The sequence below is a fragment of the Centruroides sculpturatus genome, unplaced genomic scaffold (genome assembly GCF_000671375.1).
Source record: "Centruroides sculpturatus isolate CEXI.00-Female unplaced genomic scaffold, Cexi_2.0 scaffold722, whole genome shotgun sequence".
NCBI classification, from domain to species: Eukaryota; Metazoa; Arthropoda; class Arachnida; order Scorpiones; family Buthidae; genus Centruroides; species Centruroides sculpturatus.
This window is the reverse complement of record NW_019384969.1, coordinates 396,970-420,057: the sequence shown is the minus strand read 5'-3', so window position 1 is coordinate 420,057 and position 23,088 is coordinate 396,970. Positions and strand designations below refer to the sequence as shown.

Genomic DNA, 23,088 nt, shown 5'->3' with positions numbered 1-23,088 from the left:
TCGTTTGAGCGCTTGTTCTTTTTGCAAGCACAAAGTTTCGGAAAGTGACTTATTGACTTGTTCCAATTGCTCTAAATTTGCTCACTTCTATTGTTTTGGGATCCAGGCAGCAAACTTCCATAAGTTCAGCAAGTCTTACAAAAAAACTTGGAAATGTGAAGATTGCAAATTAGTGAAAATTGTTAAGAACAACGTAAATTGGACACAGGAACTGGAAGACGACAGAGAACTGGGTGAGTGTGAACAGATTATTATGACTTCACATAATTATAGTAAAAACGTGGATAGAACACCAGATAATCTAACTTTCACTCCAACGTCACCCTTAAGTATAACTACCAAAAATTCTGAAGTAATTTTACAAGAAGTCAAACTTATACACTTTGAGTTGAGTAACATAAAAGAAACAAACAAAGAAATTCAGAAATCGATAGAATTCTTAGCAAACAAGTTTGACAAAATGGAAGAGAGAATTAATATTTTAGAGAGAAACTATGTAACTGTTATAGAAACAATGACAGAACTAAAAGAAGAGAATAAAAGTACAAAGATAGAATTAAATTCTTTAAAAGAAAAATTCTGCATGTTGGAGCAGGATCTAAACAACTCTAGTTTGGAGATTGTTGGCGTGCCGACACTTCAGAATGAGAATTTAACAGAAATAGCATATAAAATTTTTTCGTTTATTGACGATAATTTTAATCAATCAGGTCTATTGAATGTCTATAGAATTAAATCCACTAATAACGAAAGAAAAGAATTCAAAACTAAATCGCAACCAATTATAGTGAAATGTGCCAATTCAGTTGTCAAACAAAAAATTATAAATAATATTAAAAAGAAGAAGATAAAAATAACTACAAATGCGTGTCATATTATAAATGAGGAATATAGAATATATATAAATGAACATCTTACTCCATATTATAAAAATATTTTCTATAAAACCAGAACGCTAAAAAAACAAGGAAAAATATTAAACACTTGGACAAATAACAGAAATGTGTATTTAAAAAAGGATACTTCTACTCCAACAATTCGGATACCAACATTGGACAGTTTAGAGAGAATTTTTCGGAATGATTGAATTATTAACACACACAAAGATAGATGACTTCTCCAAAAAGGGCATATTCGTTTTTTATTGCAATGTAAGAGGCTTAAATAATAAATATTTAGAAATACTTAAAACAACCAAGGAATATAATTGCAACTTTGATGTATTAGCTTTTTGCGAGACTTGGACAAATGATGTAAATCCGCCACCATATATAAAAGACTATCGGCTAGAAAAAATAGAAAGAAAACCTAATCAGCATGGAGGTATTGTAATATATATACATAGTGATAAACATTACGAAGTTGTTTCAGATCTAACTTTTACAAGAAATTATATAGATATAATTACGATAGTTATAGGTAATTTGATGATAGTAATAGTCTATCGTTCTCCATCTACAAACTACAGGATTTTTATGGATGTTATAAATGAAATACTATTACATAAATCAACTAAATATGGAAAATATAAATTGCAAATAATTGGAGATTTTAACATCGATTTACTTAAAAATAACTCCTCCGACACATCCGAACTGGTACATCTTTGCTTTGCTGAAAATTTAACAATTCTGGCTGATTTGAATCAACCGACTAGGTACGGAAAAAATACTCACTCTTTGATAGACTTTAGTCTAACAAACGATAGTGCGTGTCAATTTTTAATACATCAAAATTTGATATCTGACCATCTACCTATCATCGTCTTTACCCCCGAAAAAGACCTTGATACGAGGATAAAGAACAAAGAACTCTACCGTAGAATAAATAATTCCTCAATTTGCCGTTTACGTTACGCTTTGTCGTCTTGTTTCTCTTGGAATTATTACTATACCTCAAGTTTGACAACTGATCAATTAGCTGACTATTTATACACCATTTTACTCGTTTTTATTGATAAATATCTTCCGACTAAAGAATATGTGAAAAAAAATAAAACTAGCAGGAAAGACTTCTTAAAGAATTTTATATCTGAACATACGCTCGCATTAATTACGTAAACAGAAGAAAACTTTACTTAAAACAGTCAAAAATAAAAATTGGACTACTTTTGAAGAACGAAACAAACATTTAGAAGATATACATATCTTGAATAAACAAATTAGAAAAAATATCCGTAATGAAGAGAGAAACTATTATAGTCTTGTGTTTTCTAATGTTAAATCTCCTTCTGACTTCTGGAAAAGCATTAAGACGTTACCCTTTCAGGTAACCAGGACAAAGAATAAGGCTAAAATAGATCATTTGAATTACAAAGGGAAAATGATAAATGATGAGCGCACTTTTAGTGATATTTTTGCCGAGCACTACAGGTCGTTGGAAGGCTTTGCTCCGGACGTCCTCGGCAATATTAACTCGAAGCAACATATAACAAATGTTAGTATTTCTAATACTTTCTTTTTGGAAAATACCACGGCCTTAGAAGTCTATAATACTATAGAAAATTTGAAAAACAGCACTCCAGACATCAGTTTCTTAAATATTAAAATCTTAAAACACATATCCGATATTTTAGCTCAACCTTTATCGTATCTGATAAATAAATCTTTTGAAAACGGTTACTTTCCAGAAAAACTAAATCAAAACTTAGTTTTGCCATTATATAAAAATAAAGGATCAAAAAGTGAAATTGAAAATTATCGTCCCATAATAATAGTGTCAGTGTTGGCTAAAATTTTCGAGAAGATTTTTTACAAGAGATTTTCAACTTTTATAGACAGATTCCAAGTTATTCACAGAAACCAATACGCATATAAACGAGGATTTTCGACGGTAGATGCTTTGTTGCATTTGAAACAATCCATAACGTCACAACTCGACAAATCTAAAATAGCAATTTCTGTTTTTGTGGACCTTTCAAAAGCATTTGATAGCTTAAATCACGAACTCTTGTATCAAAAATTGCAGACTGTTGGTCTAAGAGGGACTCCTCTAAGCTGGTTAAAATCATACTTGTCAAATAGAATTTACTTTGTAAAAATTGGACAGATTATCTCTAGCTCTTTCAGGCCAAACAAGGGCGTTCCTCAAGGTTCAATCCTGGGTCCACTGCTTTTCAATATATATATTAATGACTTGTTTAACTTTATACTAAAAGAAAATATATTGATGTACGCTGATGATCTAGTGATAACTTATTCTCATACAAACGCTATAATTCTTCAGGAGAATTTGAATCACATCTTAAAAATTTTAAACAGTTATATGGAAAACAATGGATTAGTAATTAACAAAAATAAAACTAAATTCCTCTGCTTTGCAAATAGGAATAAAATAATCAATCCGCATCACCTAAATATTAAAATAACTGATTTTAACATAGAAAAAGTAAATGCTATTAAGTTTTTGGGAGTAACTTTTGATGACAATCTGCGCTGGAATAAACATATAGATGATGTTGCACTTTCCCTGGCAAAGTATACTGGGATAAATAAGAAAATTCAAGCTTTTTTAAGCACATCACTCTCGAAACGGCTGTACCACACTTGCATCGAATCTAGAATAAGATACGGTATCGCTGTATGGGGAACCGCATCTCTATACGCTGTTAACAAACTTCAGATAGCACAAAATCGTTACATGCGTTCAATTTATAATTTAAACTTTATGGAATCAGTATCCGAACTCTACCGCACCGAAAATATTGACAAGATTAGTGATATTTACAAGAAACAGATTCTATTGGAGGGCTTCAAATATATAAAGGGAAAAAAAGAAAATAGCTTCCTCGAAATTGGTATAAGTGAATGTCGCAAATCAACACGAGATACTCGTATAATTCGTGAATATAGTTTTCCAATTGTTAAACTAGAGGTGGGGAGATCTGCACCGATCTTTCAATTAATCTTCTATTGGAATAGTCTGTACAACGATCTACGTAATATATCGAGTTACGAAATCTTCAGAAAAAATGTAAAAAAAAACGGAAAAAAACTTAAGACTCAATGATATTTGTTGTTAATTAATTTTCTTTCTCAGTTTGCGTCCTGTTTTTGTTTGTTTGTTTTGATTTCCTGTTAAGATGCTTGTAAAAGGCAAACCTGGCCACAGTGTCTTTTGAGAAAAATAAATAAATAAATAAATGAATTTTTACTACTGTATACAGTATGTACAAAATCCAGTAATCCAACAACTATCAGTCTGATATCTGTTGAATTACAGTCTACTGTAATTTTTTTTGTTTTACTTCAAACTTCTATGATAGGCTTAATTCATTCAGATATGATTTTATTAATGAGAATGAAAAACAATAAAGTGTGACCGTAGGGTCAGTATCTCTTCGATACCCCATCAGGATGACTCCACTGTATCCTTCGGTCAATAGAGACCACCAGTTTGCGCGAGCTGATAGGTATGAGGGTTGGACCCGAAATGGAGAGAAAAACGGAAGAAACTGCACTTGAGAAGGGTTTAACATAAACAACCATTTATTTATATATCTCTAACGTAGATTTACATTAGTAAATAAAATGCGAACATAAATTACATGAATCGTGTTCAGTTATCATTTTCTAGTTCTAGTTTCAGTGATCATTTCCTAGTTCTAATCACAACCAGTTTCATGTTTAGTTTACGCGAAGAGAGAGCGTACAATAGTGCACGGGCAGGATAAATACCTTAGGTTGTATAGGAGATCAAGTCCAGCACAAAAATAAAGGTCCAACAGTTCCTTCCAGTTGAGTAGGTATTGAGGTCAGTTGAGTTCAGTTCTAGTCTTGTAGGCGAGGAGGAGGTTTGGAATCTCGGGGGGAGGTAGACGATTGGAGCGCACACACAGTTACCAATAATAACTTCCACACTTACTCATCGTGCCTGTGCCCTTTTATATCAAGTCCTCATTTTCGAACCTTTCTCCGATTTTCGTCAGCCATGACGATCTTCTTGGTCCAATGAAGGGACGGGTGACATAATCGTGACACAGAAATGTACTCATCTCAACAAGGAACCCAACTCGTGGGAATCGAGTTTTTTATTGATTTTATTTTTCCTTTTTCTCTTTTAATTTTCTGTTTTCTCGTTCTGTCTTTATAAAGTTTATTAAAAAAGAAATTTTAGTTTATAACACAAAATTTCTGGTCCTCACAAAAGCAATTAATAGCTTCCCCAAATAACAACAAAGAAATCAGATTTGCAGCATAGAGAATAAAACTGAACTAATTTCTTTAATATATGATCATCTCAAACTGCTTTATTAGTTAAACCAAACAAATTGCCAAATTATTGAGCTATTGTGTGGCTAATATTAGAAACTAATTAATTTGTCTAGAGGTAGGCAGTTATGCCACAACATTTGTTAATTTATTATAATTATTAAAATTAACACGAGATGGTGGCATAACCACTTACTTCTAGACAAATTTAGTTTCTAAATTGTCATACATTTAATTAGTTTCTAATCATGCTGATCATTAACTTAGTCAAACAATAGTCCAATAATTTGGCTCTTTGTTTGGTTCAATTTCTTTAATTTCCACCACATGTTTTCTATTGGGTTGAAATTTGGACTGTTTGCTGACCAGTCCATTGTGTTACTGTGCTGTTGGCAAAAAGTGTTTAATAATTTGAGCTCTGACATCTTGGAAAGCTCATATGCACCAAGTCACACACCAAACACCTTAAGTGGCTAGAGGCCATCCACATTTATAAATCAACTCTCAATGACAACTGCATCAATTTTAGTAATGAGTTGGTTCTGTCATTAGCCTGGCAAGTGTTGATGGACTCCGAACTTTAAGGTCATGATATGTCAACCAGACGAATATGCATGCATCTCACATAACACAGTCTAATGTTTCTTGAATTTCCTTAATGGTTCGCTCTGTCTCATCAGTTATTCTGTTTCATACTTGAAGAACTCACAGCAGTTTGAAAACGTTTGTGGTGAACTTTATCTTTCGTTTTTTTTTATCACACTGGTTATAGGTTCTAAGAGTGCAGTATTTAACACATCCCGGTGTTTTGTGGTGTAGTTTATAATGATTCTTTTGATGTCATTATTTTCAAAGTACATTTTCTGTATACCTTAACCTGTATAAAGAAATTGACATTACAAGTAAATAAAATTTCTTACAAGTGGTTAAAATAAACCAGTGTTTTTCAACCTGTAACAAATCGTTGCCCCCTTCAATAAAATCGTTACGTAGTATCGCCCCCTTCGCTTCAAAATTCTGATGCCGAGGCCAAGGCTAATGCCAAATTCGTACTGCATTGAATAGACTATTGACTAATATAATGTTATTTGTTTAATTATTGTACGATATAATGAAAAAATATCTAATTATTCTTAATATAATGTTTTACTATATCGCCCAGAAAATTGTTTTTCGCACCCCCTGAAATATAAATTGTTACAAATTGTTCCTCAACATGGAAAAACGCCCACATGGGGACGATATCTCCCCATTGAGAAACACTGAAATAAATAAATAACAAAATAAAATTTATTATATTTATGTATTAATATTTACTTTTTCAGGAATATAAATATATTATATTCCTGAAAAAGTAAATATTTGTATTATATTTATGTAATAATACAAATATTTACTTTTTCAGGAAAATGAAGTCTGCTTGTATTTGGATATGTTGTGTGCTTTCATTATTTATTACTCAAGGTAAGATTTTATATATATTATCAGAATAGATCACAATAATAAATAATAGAAGTATTCTGAAAATAATGAAACTGCTTTGACAAGTGAATAACTTGTTTTAAATAAAACATCTTTACTGACTTTCCTGATGAAAATTTACTGATCTCACTATGTTGCAATTGATTTTTGAAATGTTGATTTTCAGATATATTTTTGATACTACAGTCGACCCCTCCATAAAATGGTAGATACGTTCGTTCTTTATGAAATTGCTGTTCTAAGAGTCCTTGAATACATGAGCCAATCACAGCCCGGCACATATGCAGTTTACGGACTACGGCTGTTTGAAAGGTTTTCTTCCATAAAATTAACCGATTCTAGACTAATTCGACTCAACATTTCCAAAATACATATAATTTTTTGGGAATAATCCATATAAACTATACTATAAACAAAAAATTGTAGGATTACTTACAGAGTCTGCACTGTTCAATGACACCATTGCTTAAGCTTGTTTTCATCGTGGAGCTTGTCATTGAATGGTGCTTGCGTGCTTCCTGATAAATTATTTTTTTTGCGAAAAATTATGTACTGTACATATGAGAAATTAGATTACATACAAAAGGCAGCGGCGCGACAGGGATACCACAGAAAAGAGATTGAGGCACTTATTAAAAGACTACAGAAGCAAAACCAGCAGCCTTTCGAAATTGATCAAAGAAAGAATGTGGTAATTAATTATTTTCCATTTCTAAACAAGATAGTTAGGAAAGTTGCCAATAAAAATAAGCTACGAATAATATATCGACGCAATCCAACTGTGTATAGAATGTTAAGGAATGACAAGAAGAAGGATAATCGAAATAACTTGACGGGTATATATTCTATACCTATAAAAGATTGTCTGTTTAATTCCGACCTCGTGTATGTTGGGGCAACTATGCGGAGTTTAAAACAAAGGATAAATGAGCATAAATATTCTGTAGGTAGGAACATCAATAGTACTGTTCTGGCAGCATTTGCCAAACAACAGGATGTAACCGTATACTGGGATCGTGCGGCGATTGTTAGGGCCACGAGATCATTACAAGCGGTGAAGCATCTTGAAAAAATAGAAATACATAAAGTGCATATAGCCACGGAATGTATTAATCACAGAGATGCAGAAGGTTTGGCAACTGCTTGGAAGTCATTTTATACTAACACAAGTTAATATATGTAACCATAATTATTTATTTAAGTTTATTTGTTTATTTTTATTTATTTATGTATTTTTATTTTTTCTGTTGTTCTACGCAGCCACAGTTTAATTTTATTTAATTTTGTATTACGTAAATTTCAAATACTTTGTTCTTTTTGATATTGGAGTAACTGATGAAGGCCGCTAAAATCAGTCGAAAACGTTATTAGAGAATTAAATGTTTTTGCTGGACCATTAAAAAGGCGTTGTTTACTTATATTATTTGATTTAGTTCCAGTAAGATTTTTTGAATATCAGAATGCAAGAAGGTAATAATTGGAGATGTTATGAAAGAAATGGTTGAGAAGGTGCACAGTGGACAGAGTTTTGGAGCTAAGAATGAGGAAGTAATCCAAATTTTCGAGATGGCAATGGCCTAAATACCTTTTATGTAAAGGGAATAGTTCATCTGGTGACTTACAAGAGTAGTGGGAGAAAATCACAGATTGACTGTTTTAATCACGAATGATTTGAAGATGTGTAAAAATTGCAAAGTGATACCAGGAGAAAGCTTTAGCATTCAACACAGGATGTTTGTGATGGATGAAGATTGAAATACAGGAGGAGGATAGGTTGGTTTTCCAAAGATATGATGGTGGAAATTGAAGAGTGAAAAAGAATTTAGGGAGTTGTTTCAGTTGGACTGTTGGGATTTAGAATTGGATGTAAATACTGCATGGAAGATGATTGAAAGTATTGTGATGGTGGGAAGAGAGGTGATTGGTGAGACTAAGGGCAAAGGATGTGTTGGGAAAGAATCTTGGTGGTGGAATGAGGAAGTGCAGACAATTATTAAGGAAAAGAAAACTTTATTCAAGAAATAACATAAAATTGGAAAAATGGGTGATTACAGAAAGTATAAAGAAACCAAAACAGGAACTAAGAGAGCAGTTTGTAAGGCCAAATAGTCTTAGATGGAGTTTATGAGAAATTAGAGATGAGAGTGTGAGAAGGCAGTATACTGGCTAGCCAAAATAAGAGAAAGGAAGAGCAGGGATTTTGGATAGATATGCTGCATAAAGGATGAGAACCAGAGAGTGCTAATTGATTAGAGAGCATTGGAAACTATACTTCTATAATCTACTGAACTTCCAGTCTAAGGTTGAAATGGATCTGGAGATGGACAAAAAGGAAGGTGGGATTGAAATAATAACAAGAGGTCAAAATTGCCCTGAGTAGAATTAAAAATGGGAAAGCTGAGGACCCAAATGGAACACTGGTAGAGGTAGAGACATGGAAAGCATATGACAACAGAGATCATGAATGGCTAACTGGATTATTTAGTAAAATTTTGAATATGGGAAATATGCCAGAAGAATGGTGAAAAAGCTATCTAATTCCAGTATATTGAGAACAAAGGTGACATTCAAGATTTCTCAAGTTAGAGGCTTAAAGTTGATGAGCCAAACTGAAAATCTGGGAGAGTTATTGAGAGAAGGCTGAGAATTGTTTGGACATCAAGTATGGGCTTATTCCAGGAAGATTGACATCAGAGGCCATTTTCCTCATGTCCAACTGATGGAAAAGCACCGAGAAGAGAGATTTATACGTGGTTTTCATTGACCTGGAGAAAGACTACAATAGAATCCCAAGAGAAGTGATTTGGTGGGCATTAAGGAGTAAAGAGGGATATAGTAAGGTCATTGATGATATGTACTGTACAAGGGTATATAACAAGTGAGCAGTTAGCAATGGGCAATGGTTAACTTAGTGACAGAAACTTAAAAATTTTGCATTCTTAGCAAGCATATGATTTTGTGGATACTTTTTATTATTTTTTTGTAAATATTGGTAAAAATATATAAATATAAATATGGTTGACTAATGAGGTATGAGTTATAAGAGTTACAAACTGAGTTATTTCCAACTTAGAAAAAAGGAAATATTTTTGAATGATTTACTGTAGCATTGTTAATTATTGATATTTTGTCAGAACGGTTAACAAAGCATATCCAAGGAAAGCAGTTCTGTGAAAACAAAATCTTTTAAAGAAGTTTCATACTTTTTGGTGTTAATTTATATTGTATTTAATGTATAATGTAATGAATTTTTAATTTTATATAATTGTTTTTGTTTTTAAGTGTATGTGGTAATTTTGGAGGTAGTATTAACTGTCCTCCAAGACTTTTCTATTTACTTGTAAAAATACCCATAAATAAAATATGTAATATGCATAAATATGTTTGCTAATTACAAAATCATTCTTTTAACTGGTTTAACTCATTTCTTAAAAAAATATTAATTAAATTTACTGGGTAGATCAATAGAAAAGAGTGGTGATTTTTATAAAGTAAAAAAAAAATTGTATTTTGTCTATTGTTCATCTTACAGTGGAACCCTGGTTAACGAACGTCCTGATTAATGACCAAATCGGTTAACAAACTTTTCTGTATCTGGACTGCTGTATGTTACTATGTATATAATTTGTCTCTGTAATCCAAAAGGTTTTTTGGTAGGCGGACTCACAGCACTTTTAGTTAGGAACTCACTTTTATTCTTTAAAAAATGACATATGCATTTCGGGTTAGTATACTCATCCAAACACATCTAAACACTAACCATTTATGGTTTTCTTTAAGAGTAAGTAAGTAGTGATATTCTGTAATGTATTTATGTCATGTATTGGTTACTGTAACTTTTTATTGTTTTTTGAAAAATTAGCATTGAAGAGGGGTTGGATGAGTATACTAACCCGAAATGCATATGTCATTTTTTAAAGAATAAAAGTGAGTTCCTAACTAAAAGTGCTGTGAGTCCGTCTACCAAAAAACCTTTTGGATTACAGAGACGAATTATATACATCATAACAAACTTTTATTTTGCAAAAATTTTGTCTCGGATAACGAACAAAATTCAGATTATGAACTTAATGGCTTTTTGTGTCAAATTTGTAAGCTTGCTTTCACAAAACTTTCTGAACCACTTACAGCACGTGGAATCATCAATGGCTCCCTCACCATACACAGAACATATCTTTTTGTGTCTGTGAGGCATTCTTGCCTTTTCGGAAATAAAAAAGCATAATATGTCAAAAATGCTCCTTATTTTTTGCCATTTGTAATGCTTAACAAAATTTTAAAAACACAACTTTATTCTTAAATACTAGTTGAGATCCCTTTTGTCAAACAACATGAAAATTTTACACATGTGAAGGAAATAAACTTCAGTGTTGCATTTTTAGCCAGCTGGTGCTAAAAACGGGGCAAACTTTTGCATCAACTCAATAGTTTCCACCGTTCTGGAACCTCACAAATTTCAGTTGCTCTTAGATGTGCACGAGGTAAGCATTGCTTTTTCGAGTTTGCTAAACTTCGTTTTTTTAGTTTTGTTATTTATACTGTATATTTAATCAATATGGCACCAAAGAAAGAGAAAAGTGACAGTGGAAATAGAAAACATTTTAGTGTAGCATTAAAGAAAGAAATTATTGCAAAATACGAGAATGGTATTCATGTTTCTGACATTGCTAAAGAATATAATGTAGCAAAATCGACTATCTCTACAATTATTAAAAACAAAAAAGCATTTAAGGCTGCCAAAGTGGCTAAAGGAGTGAATGTGATATCGAAACAAAGATCTAAAGTTTTAGATGAACTTGAAAAACTGTTGCTAATATGGATCAATGAAAAGCAACTTGCTGGAGACAGTGTTAGTGAAGCTATAATTTGTGCAAAGGCTAAAAATTTATACAATGACTTATTGACCCAGACACCAATACAAGTGCAGACAGGCAGGACTTTAAAGCGAGCTGAGGGTGGTTTGATAGGTTTCGTTGACAAACTGGCATTCACAGTGTCATAAGACACAGGGAGGCTTTAAGTTCGGATGAAAAAGCAGCAAAAGCATTTGTAGATGAATTTGCAGAGTTTGTAAAAAGTGAAGGTTACGTCTGGAATCAAGTGTTTAATTGCGATGAGGCCGGTCTTTTTTGGAAAAGAATGCCTAGATGAACGTACATAACCCAAGAAGAGAAAGCACTTCCCGGGCACAAGCCCATGAAGGACAGACTCGCTCTTTTATTTTGCGCTAATGCAAGTGGTGACCTCAAAATCAAGCCACTTTTAGTCTACAACGCTGAAAATCCCCGTGCCTTTAAGAGCAAAAATGTGATAAAGTCCAAACTGCCTGTACAATGGAAGGTAAATAGTAAGGCATGGGTAACTCGGACTTTATTCATGGATTGGTTCACAGAAGTGTTTGCTCCTACTGTTAAAAATTATCTTCAGGAAATGGATCTTGCTCTTAGATGTCTTCTCTTAATGGATAATGCTCCAGCACATCCACCAAATTTGGAGGACGACTTGGATAGTGAACATGACTTCATCAAGGTCAAATTCCTTTCACCCAACACAACTCCATTACTGCAACCAATGGATCAGCAAGTGATTTTCAATTTTAAAAATCTGTATACCAAGACACTGTTTACCATGTGTTTTCAGGTTACCAATGATATCAACTTAACTCTTAGAGTTTTTTGGAAGGAGCATTTTAACATCCTGCATTGTATGAACCTTATTGACAAAACCTGGAGTGCGGTCTCTCACCGCACTTTGCAATCGGCCTGGAGGAAACTTTGGCCAACTTGTGTCCCAGAGCAAAACTTTAAGGAATTTGAAAAAGAGAGCTCTCCTGATGTAGTGCATGAAATCGTGTCCATTGGCAAGAGTTTGAGAGTAGAGGTAGCTGATGCAGACGTGGTGGAGTTGCTGAAAGATCATCAAAATGAACTAACGACAGAAGAGCTTGTTGCCATGCAGGAAGAATGGATGAAAGTCTTACAAGAAGAGCATTTGTTAGAGGACGAGGCTAGGGAAGAAATCACCAGTGCTGAGATCAAGGAAATATGCAGAAAATGGAATGATGTGCAGGAATTTATCGAGAAGCACCATCCTAACAAAGTTGTGGCTAATGGGGTCATTAATTTAATGAACGACACTGTGCTAGCTCATTTTAGAAAAATTTTGATTAAGAGAGTAAGACAATCAACTTTAGACCACTTTCTTGTTCCTTATCAAAAGAGACCTCGACTTGAAGAAACTCCCAATGCAGTGCTACCCGATATTTTTATGGAAGGGGATTCCTCTTCCAAGCATTAAGCTCCGTAGAAACAAAGGTTACATATGTACAGTGCTACTTTATTAAATAAAGTTTACATATTTGTTGCTGTATGATAGATACTACATTTTCTTATATTTTCATCAAAGAAAATCCATTTTACAAATAAAATTACAAAAATACTGACGGCTAGAACGGATTAATTGTATTTGCATTAATTCTTATGGGAAAAATTGCTTCAGTTAACAAACAATTTGGTTAACGAACGGACTCATGGAACGGATTACATTCGTTAATTGGGGTTTGACTGTATTTTGTCACCTGGATGTCCAGTGCGTAGTTAGTAGTAGCCCTGTTGTCTGTTGCCCACTTGCCATCTCCCAGTTGACTGTGTCATTATGTACAAAAGATATACAGCAAGAATAAGGAGTTCACATGGGATGACCCAAGTTTCCATAGACATTGATTTGCAACAGGGCTCTGCTCTGAGCCCTTACCTGTTTGTCTTGATTATGGATGTGCTGACAGGAGACTTACAAGATGTCTGTTTTTGTAGATGGGTATTGTGCTTATTGATGTGGACAAGGACAAATTACATTGTAAGTTGGAAAAGTGGAGGAAAGACTAGAAGGAAAATAGAGAGGTTGTGGCCAACATTTTTGATGCAAAAATGTGTATGTTGGACGTTCAGCGCTGCCTTCCTGTAAGCCTAGAAGTTTGACAATGGCATTTGGAACGTCAAGCATGATTCCATTGACATTCCAAACACCATTGTCAAACTTCTCGGCTTACAGGAAGGTGGCGCTGAATGTCCGACATACATGTTTTCGCATTGAAAATGTCAGCTGCAACCTCTCTAGTGTTTAAAGATCAGTAGAAAGAAAATGGAGTATATGAAATGTGCTTCTCAGAATTATGTTGATGTGAAAATTGGAGTGAGAATGAAAGAGTGAAATATTCAAATATTTGGGGTCAGCTCTCCAGCAAGATGGAGAGATTGATGATGATAAAAGAGTTACAGCTGATTGGACTAAATGGAGAGGTGCTAATGGAGTGCTTTGTGACAGAAGAATATTGCCAAGATTAAAAGAAAAATTTTATAAAAGGGTTATTAGGTCTGTGATATACACTTAAGAGTGCTGGGCTGTGAAGAAAGTACAGGTACAGATTACTAATAAATCACACCTTTAATAATCCAGCTAATAAAAATGAATAATATAATAACGTTTTCGATCGTTTCTTTTCTTCAGCTACCATAGCATAGAATAAAATCGAACACAAAAAAGAACGTAAATACGAAATTAAAATATAAATAACAGAAAAGTAGATAAAATAAACGAAAAATACAAATTAATCCGAAAAAATGTCACTTAACAAATAAAAATAAATAAAGTCATTAATGCTTGTAAAAGGATCACCATGCAGTAGATAAAGAGTCCGTATCCCTATGGTTGATGCAACCAGTTTTCTTGTGTGCCTTAAAGATCTCTAATTTCTCCAGATATTTCATTGTATGTAAATTTGTCGTAGGTTTAATAATTTCTGCCCGATCCCAATGGACTTAAATGTCGTGTTGCATTGCATAAGACGATAGCACGGAAATTTTTATTAAACCTACGACAAATTTTTATTAGCTGGATTATTAAAGGTGTGTTTTATTAGTAATATATTTATCCAGTTCGTTCGTTATATAAGTATACAGGTACAGAAGATGCATATTCCAGAAATGTAGATGCTGAGATGGATGAGTGGTGTCACAAGGAAAGATAAGATGATCAGTTACATTGGGAAGCTTGTGCATCATGGAGATAGAAGAAAAACTGAGGGAAAAATCTACATGTGGTGGTTTGGACATATGCAATGCTAACCAGAAACAGTCCCAGTGCAAAGAGGCCTGGGAATGTCAATGGAAGGGGCAAGAAGGAGAGTAAGACCTAGAAAGACCTGGAATGAGACTCTTATGATGATGAAAAAGCTGATAAGAAGATAATCTCAACAAAACGAAAAGAAGAAATTCTTAACTTACATAAGAAACATCCAAAATGGAAATTACATTACAGCAGAAAGGAGCTAAAGAATTAAAACATATTAGTGATTTATATAAATGGGGAAAAAATAATTTAAATTTCAAACATAGAATTAAAACATTAGCATGTTCTTAAATGAATTTTAAACAAATGTTTGAGGAAGAGCAAGGTAGCTATAAAATTGTTAAAGGTAATCAATTAAAAATATGGGCATTACAGAAATTTCTTGAACTAAATAGTTCAATTAAGTTTACATCTAGTGATTCCTGGGTTGCTCAATATAAAAAAGAATACACATTAGTATCTCGAAAAATTACAAAACTTGTAAATAAAACAGAAATTGGTAAATGAAAAGGATATTTTAATAAAAGCTGTGCAATTTCAAAGAACAGTAAAAAATTTATTGCCATCATGTAACTTTATATTCAGTATGGATCAGTGTGGTTTTTCATACGAAATGATTTCACCACGAACACTTTCATATAAAGGGGAAAAAATACTATTGGATTTACACATTCTCCAAGTAATAAAGTTACACATTCCTACACTGTTCAATATTTAATTAATGCTAATGGACAAGTTGTAGGTAATGTAGTTATTTGCTGACAAGGGGTTTGTGGAATGTTTTGACCTAGAGTTCAAAGATCACTGTTTAATGTTATTATTACAGCTAGCTCATCTAGCAAATTATCTACAGCATTTATTACCAACTATGTAAAAGATGTATTATCTCCAAATATAACAGAAAACTCATTATTAATAATTGACTCGTGGAGTGGATAAACAAATATTAATATTTATAATACAGTGTTTCAAACATCTATAAATTAAAATTCATGTGAAGTACTAATTATTTCACCAAAGTGTACATCTATATGCCAACCTTTAGATGTCAGATTTCATAGACAAGTAAAACTTCTAGCTAAAGAAATTTTAAATGCTATACAATTATTTTGTAATGATTCTTCAACAAAATTGTTTTGGACAACTAGAAATGGCATAACAAAATTACATTCTATTTTTCATCATCAATTATCTGCACCAATATTTAATAATTTGATTAAATATGCATGGTTTGCTTCTGGACTCTCACATGAAAAATGTGAATTTTTAAATGTAAAACAAGTTTTTTTTAAACACTGGCAGTTTAACTTGTGTTGAGAATAATTGTCAAAATCTTTGATTTGTTAAATGTGCATGATGTCAACAAGTTCTTTGCTTTTTGTATAAATGGGGAAAAAACAATTGGATTAAAGAGATGTTTCATATACAAGAACCAATAGACAGCAACCATATTATAATGTGAAGTTCTTTGTTTTGTTGAAAAATATCACATAAATAGTTGCCCATCTAATAATTTGTGAATGTAATTCAGTGTTTCCCAACCTTTTTTGTGCTATGCCCACCTAAGCCTTTCTAAAATTCTTATGCCCACCCTAATATATACAGTGGCTATATGGTTAACTTAAACTCTGGACGAGTCCATTTTCGAATTGCCCCCCTGTGGGGCATGGTCCCCACATTGGGAAATACTGGTTAATTACTTTTCAGTTAAATACATCTAATAAAATGTATTTACTTATTACATTTCGATTATTTTTTTTTATATTTATATATAAAAGTAATGATAGAATATACTATTTTAACAATAAAATATAATATATCTAATCTTTCATATAACACATTTATTTGAGTTTATTCTTTATTCTATTCTGTAAATGTAATATCATTATTTTTCCTCCATGACCCTTTCACATTAAAAATGTGCATATTTGTGTTAAACTAATATAAAATAGTATGACATTTGATTGCTATTAACCCTGATTAAAAGTTTTAGTGAATATTACAAATTTAATTTNAGGGTGCGTTTACTTCTGAGTTAGCAGTGCTAATTCTGATAACCGGATGTGACGTCATTAGCACGTGTATTCGTGCTTGCTTGTCCAATTCGAAAGTGAACACATACGCTAACAAGAAATATGGCGGTTTCCAGCCATATTTCTTGTTAGCGTATGTGTTCACTTTCGAATTGGACAAGCAAGCACGAATACACGTGCTAATGACGTCACATCCGGTTATCAGAATTAGCACTGCTAACTCAGAAGTAAACGCACCCATAGTAATTCTTTTCAAAGATATTGGTCTGTAAATAATTTAGATAACTATTTATAACAAAGTGAAAACCAGTGGTTTTTTCCAATGGTTTATATAAAATCATTATTTTGGTTATTGCAGCTGTATAAACAAAATTTACACATTATTGTAAGTTTTTATGTAGTTGCAGTAATCAAATAGTGGATTTGTGTTTAAAGTTTTTTTAGTTTAATTTGTTGATATCAGTTGCATGCTATAATACACTTTTATTAACCTGTTGTGTTTTTTTCTTGTTAATAATGCATTTAAAAAAAATTGATAAGACTTCATTATAAAATGTCTTGGTGTTGAGGCCACTACTTCAGGAATATGTGATCAACAGAAACCAGTTGATCACATTCCTGAAATACCACACAAATATCTAACAGTTAACATTATTCTGTTTGTGAATAATGTAATATAATAATATAAATAAAATTATTCTGTAATGAGAATATAATTTTGAAGTTGGAGTGAACTACAAAAGTTTTCACTGTTCGATAATGTACTATGTTGTACTGTGTTACACAGATTCAAATTTTTTGAAGTTGCATGGGAATTTTATTTTTAGTTGTATATATTTAGTATAATGGAAATAAAAATAAATTGCTATTGTGTTGCGTCATACTCATTCAAAGGAACAATCACTAGTGTGAACACCCAGGTGTGATTGCAATGGAAGTTGTACTTGTGTCATGTGGTATCTCACAGATACCAGCATTCTTTTTCTTAAAGTATTTGTGCAGTAAAAAATGTGCATTTATATGTCATTACAGTTGAAAAATTAGGAAGGTACAAACTTTTTCAGATTTTATATATATATGTTACTGTGAATGACTGATATCTGGTGAATGTCAGCATTCACACAGTCATTTCGTGTACGTACGAAATATTTGCTAAATATCATCATTTCTCACTTACACCGGCAAATGTCGACATTCGGCATGCACTGATGGTGAATGTTGAATAAAAATATTTTTATTACGTTAAGACAAAAATGCAACTTTTTAATATGTCAAAATAGGAGAAAGATTAAGTAATGGCGCACAGAAATAAACTGTTGAAACTAAAATGAACAGTACATTCTAAATCATTAAAGAAAATAATACAATAATAAACTTACACATAAATTATGTGATTGACGTTGTACAATCATATTTATTGCAATAACTTAAACTGTTATGGCACTTTGAGTCCCTTGCTTTTACAACTGCATTTATTCCTGGAACACCTTTTTGCAATGACAGCGTGTACTTTATAGCCTTACCCTCCACTTTTTGAATTAGCTGTAACTTTTTCTCTCAGAGATATTTCTTGAGAAGAAATCTCATCTATGAAAAATAACTTTTCTTTACAAATTACGAACTGATTACATTATTACATGATTACGAACTGATCTGTTAATGGTGTCTTTTATTCTGATATTGACGACGCCTTACCGATGACCCCTCTCATCCTCCGTTACTCGACCTGATCCCGTGAGGTGGGAATGACACCGATCCCCCACCTCACGGGATCAAAAGAACAAAAACACCATTCAGTGACAAAATGGGCTATTTCCACTAAACCGTTGCCGGGAAAAGAGGTACGATCTTGTTTTACCTCTGACTACTCACAAAGGATTTGGCAACAGACTGTCGCCTCTCTGTCGACATCAGCTTTTCGGGTGTCATTTCGACCTCCACCAAAGCTTATCTGTGCTTGTCGACATACACTGGCAATTGTTCAAATGTATAATAATATAACCAAATATTCGGTCTTTCACCGATGTATTTTGTATGTGTCGACATTCTCTAATTTCGGTCTTTCACAGTAATATATATATATATAATTTTAAATATGAGAGAAATGTTGAAAAATATGTTCTGTTGCATCTGTGAGATGTCATGCAACACACCAAGAGTTAAGAAGCATTTCTCTGACTTAATCTTGCTAGAATTATTTGAATATGTCTTCAAATTTCTATATTAATTTCAGTTTTAGGTAACTGATATCCAGTTCTATTTGTAATTTTTTCCTGTTCTGCCATCTGTACTTCATTCTTCTCACAAATACCGTGTTTGCTCAATTCTAATGCACACTTTTTTCCAGACTTTCTAGTCTAAAAAGTTGGGATGTGCATTAGAATTATGCATAAAGGTGACTTCATTAATGCAGCCTTGTTCATATCATTTGCCTCTTCATTCTGCTCAGCAGGTTGTTTATATTACATCAGTACAGACATATGTCTCTCCCACTACTATAATTTTGGTTTTAGAGCAGTTTTGTGAGCTGTATGCTCAACTTACTATAAATCTAATGTCCAGCAGACCAGTCTATAATGTGTTTAAGCAGAGAATTATCCACTATGTAGAAGAACGGTATAAATTTCAGTATGGAATGACACATCTAGTAAATTTCATGTTTGTATATAGATGCGAAATCTTTTCAAATGTTGATTTGTACCGTGATTTTATATTGGTCCACATATTCTCTGTATCTAATAGTAGTCATAAATGAATGCATTTGAAAATATGGACATCATGAAGCACTGTAAACATGAAAATAAAATGCTTTTCAAAAAATGCAGTTATTACTGTTTAAATGTATTAACTTTTTGCAGCTGCATTTTTGACATAGGGTGTGCATTATATTCATAAGTTAACTTTTTTGGGTTTTGATGCCTTGAAAATTGGTTGCATGTTAGATTTGATGGCACATTAGAACCAAGAGAATAAAATAGTATAAAGAATAAAACTATGTAAAGTAAATTAAACATTATTAAATTATTACTTAATTGAAAATGGCTGTCAGACTAGTTTTGTTTTCAGAATGTATTTTAATCTTATTTATTCCATTGTTTATTAAACAAAAGTTATACTGATTGACTCCTTGTTTATAAACTGAAGTTCATTAATCCTGAAACAAGTTTTTAAGAAGTCAAAAAGATTGCTTTTTATTTTGGAATCACATCTTTTTGGGATATCTCTTATTATTTGATTCCACCATTATACATATTAGAACTAAAATTCTAGCTTTAATCTATAACGGATGAAAGATATTTTAAAACAATGTCTCCCCTTTTTTCCTAAAATCTTTTTGAAGTTCATTAATGCTGAAACATTATGTAAAGAGAATAAAGAGGGAATATCATATTTAAATAATACATACATACATATATATATATATACAACAATAATAAAATTAATCATATATAATTTATCCAATATAACAAGAAGTTGTTAAAATATCTTGTAATCATATTAAATAGTTTCTTAAAAGTACAGTTAGTCCCCAATGTCATTGAGGAAAGATAGAAGTACAGTTCATTTGTAATCATTTAAATTATTTTTGTTGAATTTTCTATATAAACAGTAAAATTGATTTAATTAGGTGGAAAATAACTGCTGGAGATTGCATACACATTCCAATTAGAATTATATGATGGTTATATTAATTAGTTTATTGTAAAATTGATTGTTATTTTGCTTAACATCATAGTTTCCAACTTGAACACCAACTATATAATGTATTCACTCAGACACAAGGCAAATTTCATCATTAATTTTTATTTAGTTGATATGTGTACTTAATGTTTGTACATGTTTCAGGCTATTCTGTGATTTGAAGGTATGTTTTATACAGCATAACCTTTTATTTATATATTGTAATTTGTAACCAGTGTGTATTTATGTTTTAGTTGACTGAGGAGGGGCATGAATAGCCCGAAACATATACAAACGTTTATCAATAAAACGTTTAATAATAAAAAAAAAACGTTTAATAATATTAGTTGATATGGGTTAAGTATCCATATCAACTAAATAAAAATTAATGATGAAATTTGCCTTGTGTCCAAGTGAATACACTATATAGTCAAGTTGTACAACAATTACTGCACAGTTTCATAAGTGCTATCATAGTTTCCAAGAAGCTATTGATGGCATTGAGGACTAACTGTGTGTTATATATGAGATGTGATCAGTAAGTTCCAAGATTTATTTTTTTAAAAAGCACTTATCACCACTTAGGATAAGTTTTCTTCAAAGAAGTCTCCTTGAGATATAATACTTTTCCTAGCATCTCTGGAACTCAGATTTTGGAATTGCTTCTATAGACCTTATTGCATTTTCTTGTATGGCTTCCATGTCTTCAAAAGTTTTTCTCTTCAGCACAGTTTTTAGTTTTGGGAAAAGGAAAAAGTCAGAGAAAACCAAATCTGGCAAATACCATGGATGTTTGACTACAGTCGACCCACCTATAAGATAATTGATTTTTCCGTTTTATCTGAATTACATGTTGTACGAGTCACTTAGATTTTACAAATATGTGAGCCATTCACAGTCCGGCACACGTATTTGTAAAATCTAAGTGACTCGTACAACATGTAATTCAGATAAAACGGAAAAATCAATGATCTTATAGGGGGGTCGACTGTATTGTCTTTTTGTCCAAATACTGGTTCAGATACTGCCTTGGCATGATGTGTATAAGAAACTATGATCAGACTGGTATTGTTGTGGTCTCTTTCATCAGTTTGTGGACTCCTATGGCCATTTCTTCTAATTTCATATAAAATTTGATTGCTACTATAGGTTCAACATTTTAGAATGTGATCATATGGTATCCCTTCCCATCTTTCTACCACTGCATGTGAGCCATGATGATATCTGGTACACAAACACCCTAATGTCTCAATTATTGTTGAGGTGCAACACCCATCTGCTATTTTTCATTTTGTAAGAAAAAAATTTTCAGAATTTACTGATCAGACCAGACCTTATATATTTAAATGATAGTTTTTAACATGTTTGAAATGATTGAATAAAAATGTTAATGCTACTATTCTACATTTTAGTTTATAGTGTAGCAGTTATGTCTGTTGATCTTGGTACAGAATGGATGAAAGTTGCAATAGTATCAGTAAGTATTATTTTTGTACTTATTTTTTCTATTTTGTGCATATTTTAAAAATTTAAAGGTGTAGTAAGTAAAAATGTGATTTATTCAACTATTTGATCTATTTCTATACAGGTAACTCTCGTATAACATGGGAGTTATGTTCCAAAAAATTGCCGTGTTATGCGAATCCGTGTTATACGAAACAAAGAACTAGTACGAAAATGGGGGTTAGGTTCAAAAATTAAAAAAACATGCTATTATGTTTTCATAATTAAAATAAATATCTTTATAACAAAAATAAATCTGCCCGAGGATTTTTTGAAATTACTAAATTGAAAACGGTAACTCCCGAATAAAATTCGTGTTATACGGGGGTTACCTGTAATAGCATCTGTTAATATTGTTGGCCATAAAGCTATATCATTTATTACTTCCATGTACAGCAGGGGTGAGCAACCTTTTTAATCAACGGGCCAATTTAAATTTTAAAATTTTTTGGCGGGCCGCACATAAAGTAACACTTATTAATAATTTACAAAACTTTATTCACAATAAACATTAGAATAAAAAAAATATAAAATTTAAAAAAAGTAAAGATTTCATATACAAATTTTAATGCAAAATAAAAACAAACAAGAAAAGAACAGAAAAACGAATTTACTTGAAATTTTTAATGAGAAATTTGGCACTGTTTTTTCGATATAAGCTGATCAATATCTGCCGGAATTGATGAGGTAGCTACACGTACGCAGCTTTCTAATCGTGCGTCACTCAGTCTTGATCGGTGGTCATTTTTGATTAATTTCATGGTTGAAAATAATTGTTCGCAAACATACGTACTTCCGAACAGAGACAACATTTGCTTTGCATTTTTCGTCAAAAGCGGAAATTTCTCAGGGCTCACATAAGATTTATAAAAATTTTCGATGTTTACTGAGAAAAATACATTTTTTAAATCGGTATTATTCTGCATGTCAATCACTTCCATTTGAAAGTCTTCGGGAACTGTATCCACATCGATATTAAATGGCGAGGAAAACATTTTCATGGAAACCGCTGTCTTCTCAGCTTTGAACATTTGGAATCGTAATTGAAATTC

General features: G+C 32.2%; 1 protein-coding gene across 1 annotated transcript in view; it reads left to right on the top strand.

The window, feature by feature from the left end:
- Positions 1–23,088, top strand: part of LOC111632565 (hypoxia up-regulated protein 1-like) — a 155,289-nt gene that overhangs the window by 16,831 nt on the left and 115,370 nt on the right. The window contains exons 2-3 of the mRNA XM_023377031.1: positions 6,616–6,674; positions 21,946–22,010. Of these exons, the coding sequence (XP_023232799.1) occupies positions 6,620–6,674; positions 21,946–22,010 (120 nt within the window). The 5' untranslated portion in view covers positions 6,616–6,619. The remainder of the gene's footprint in view (positions 1–6,615; positions 6,675–21,945; positions 22,011–23,088) is intronic.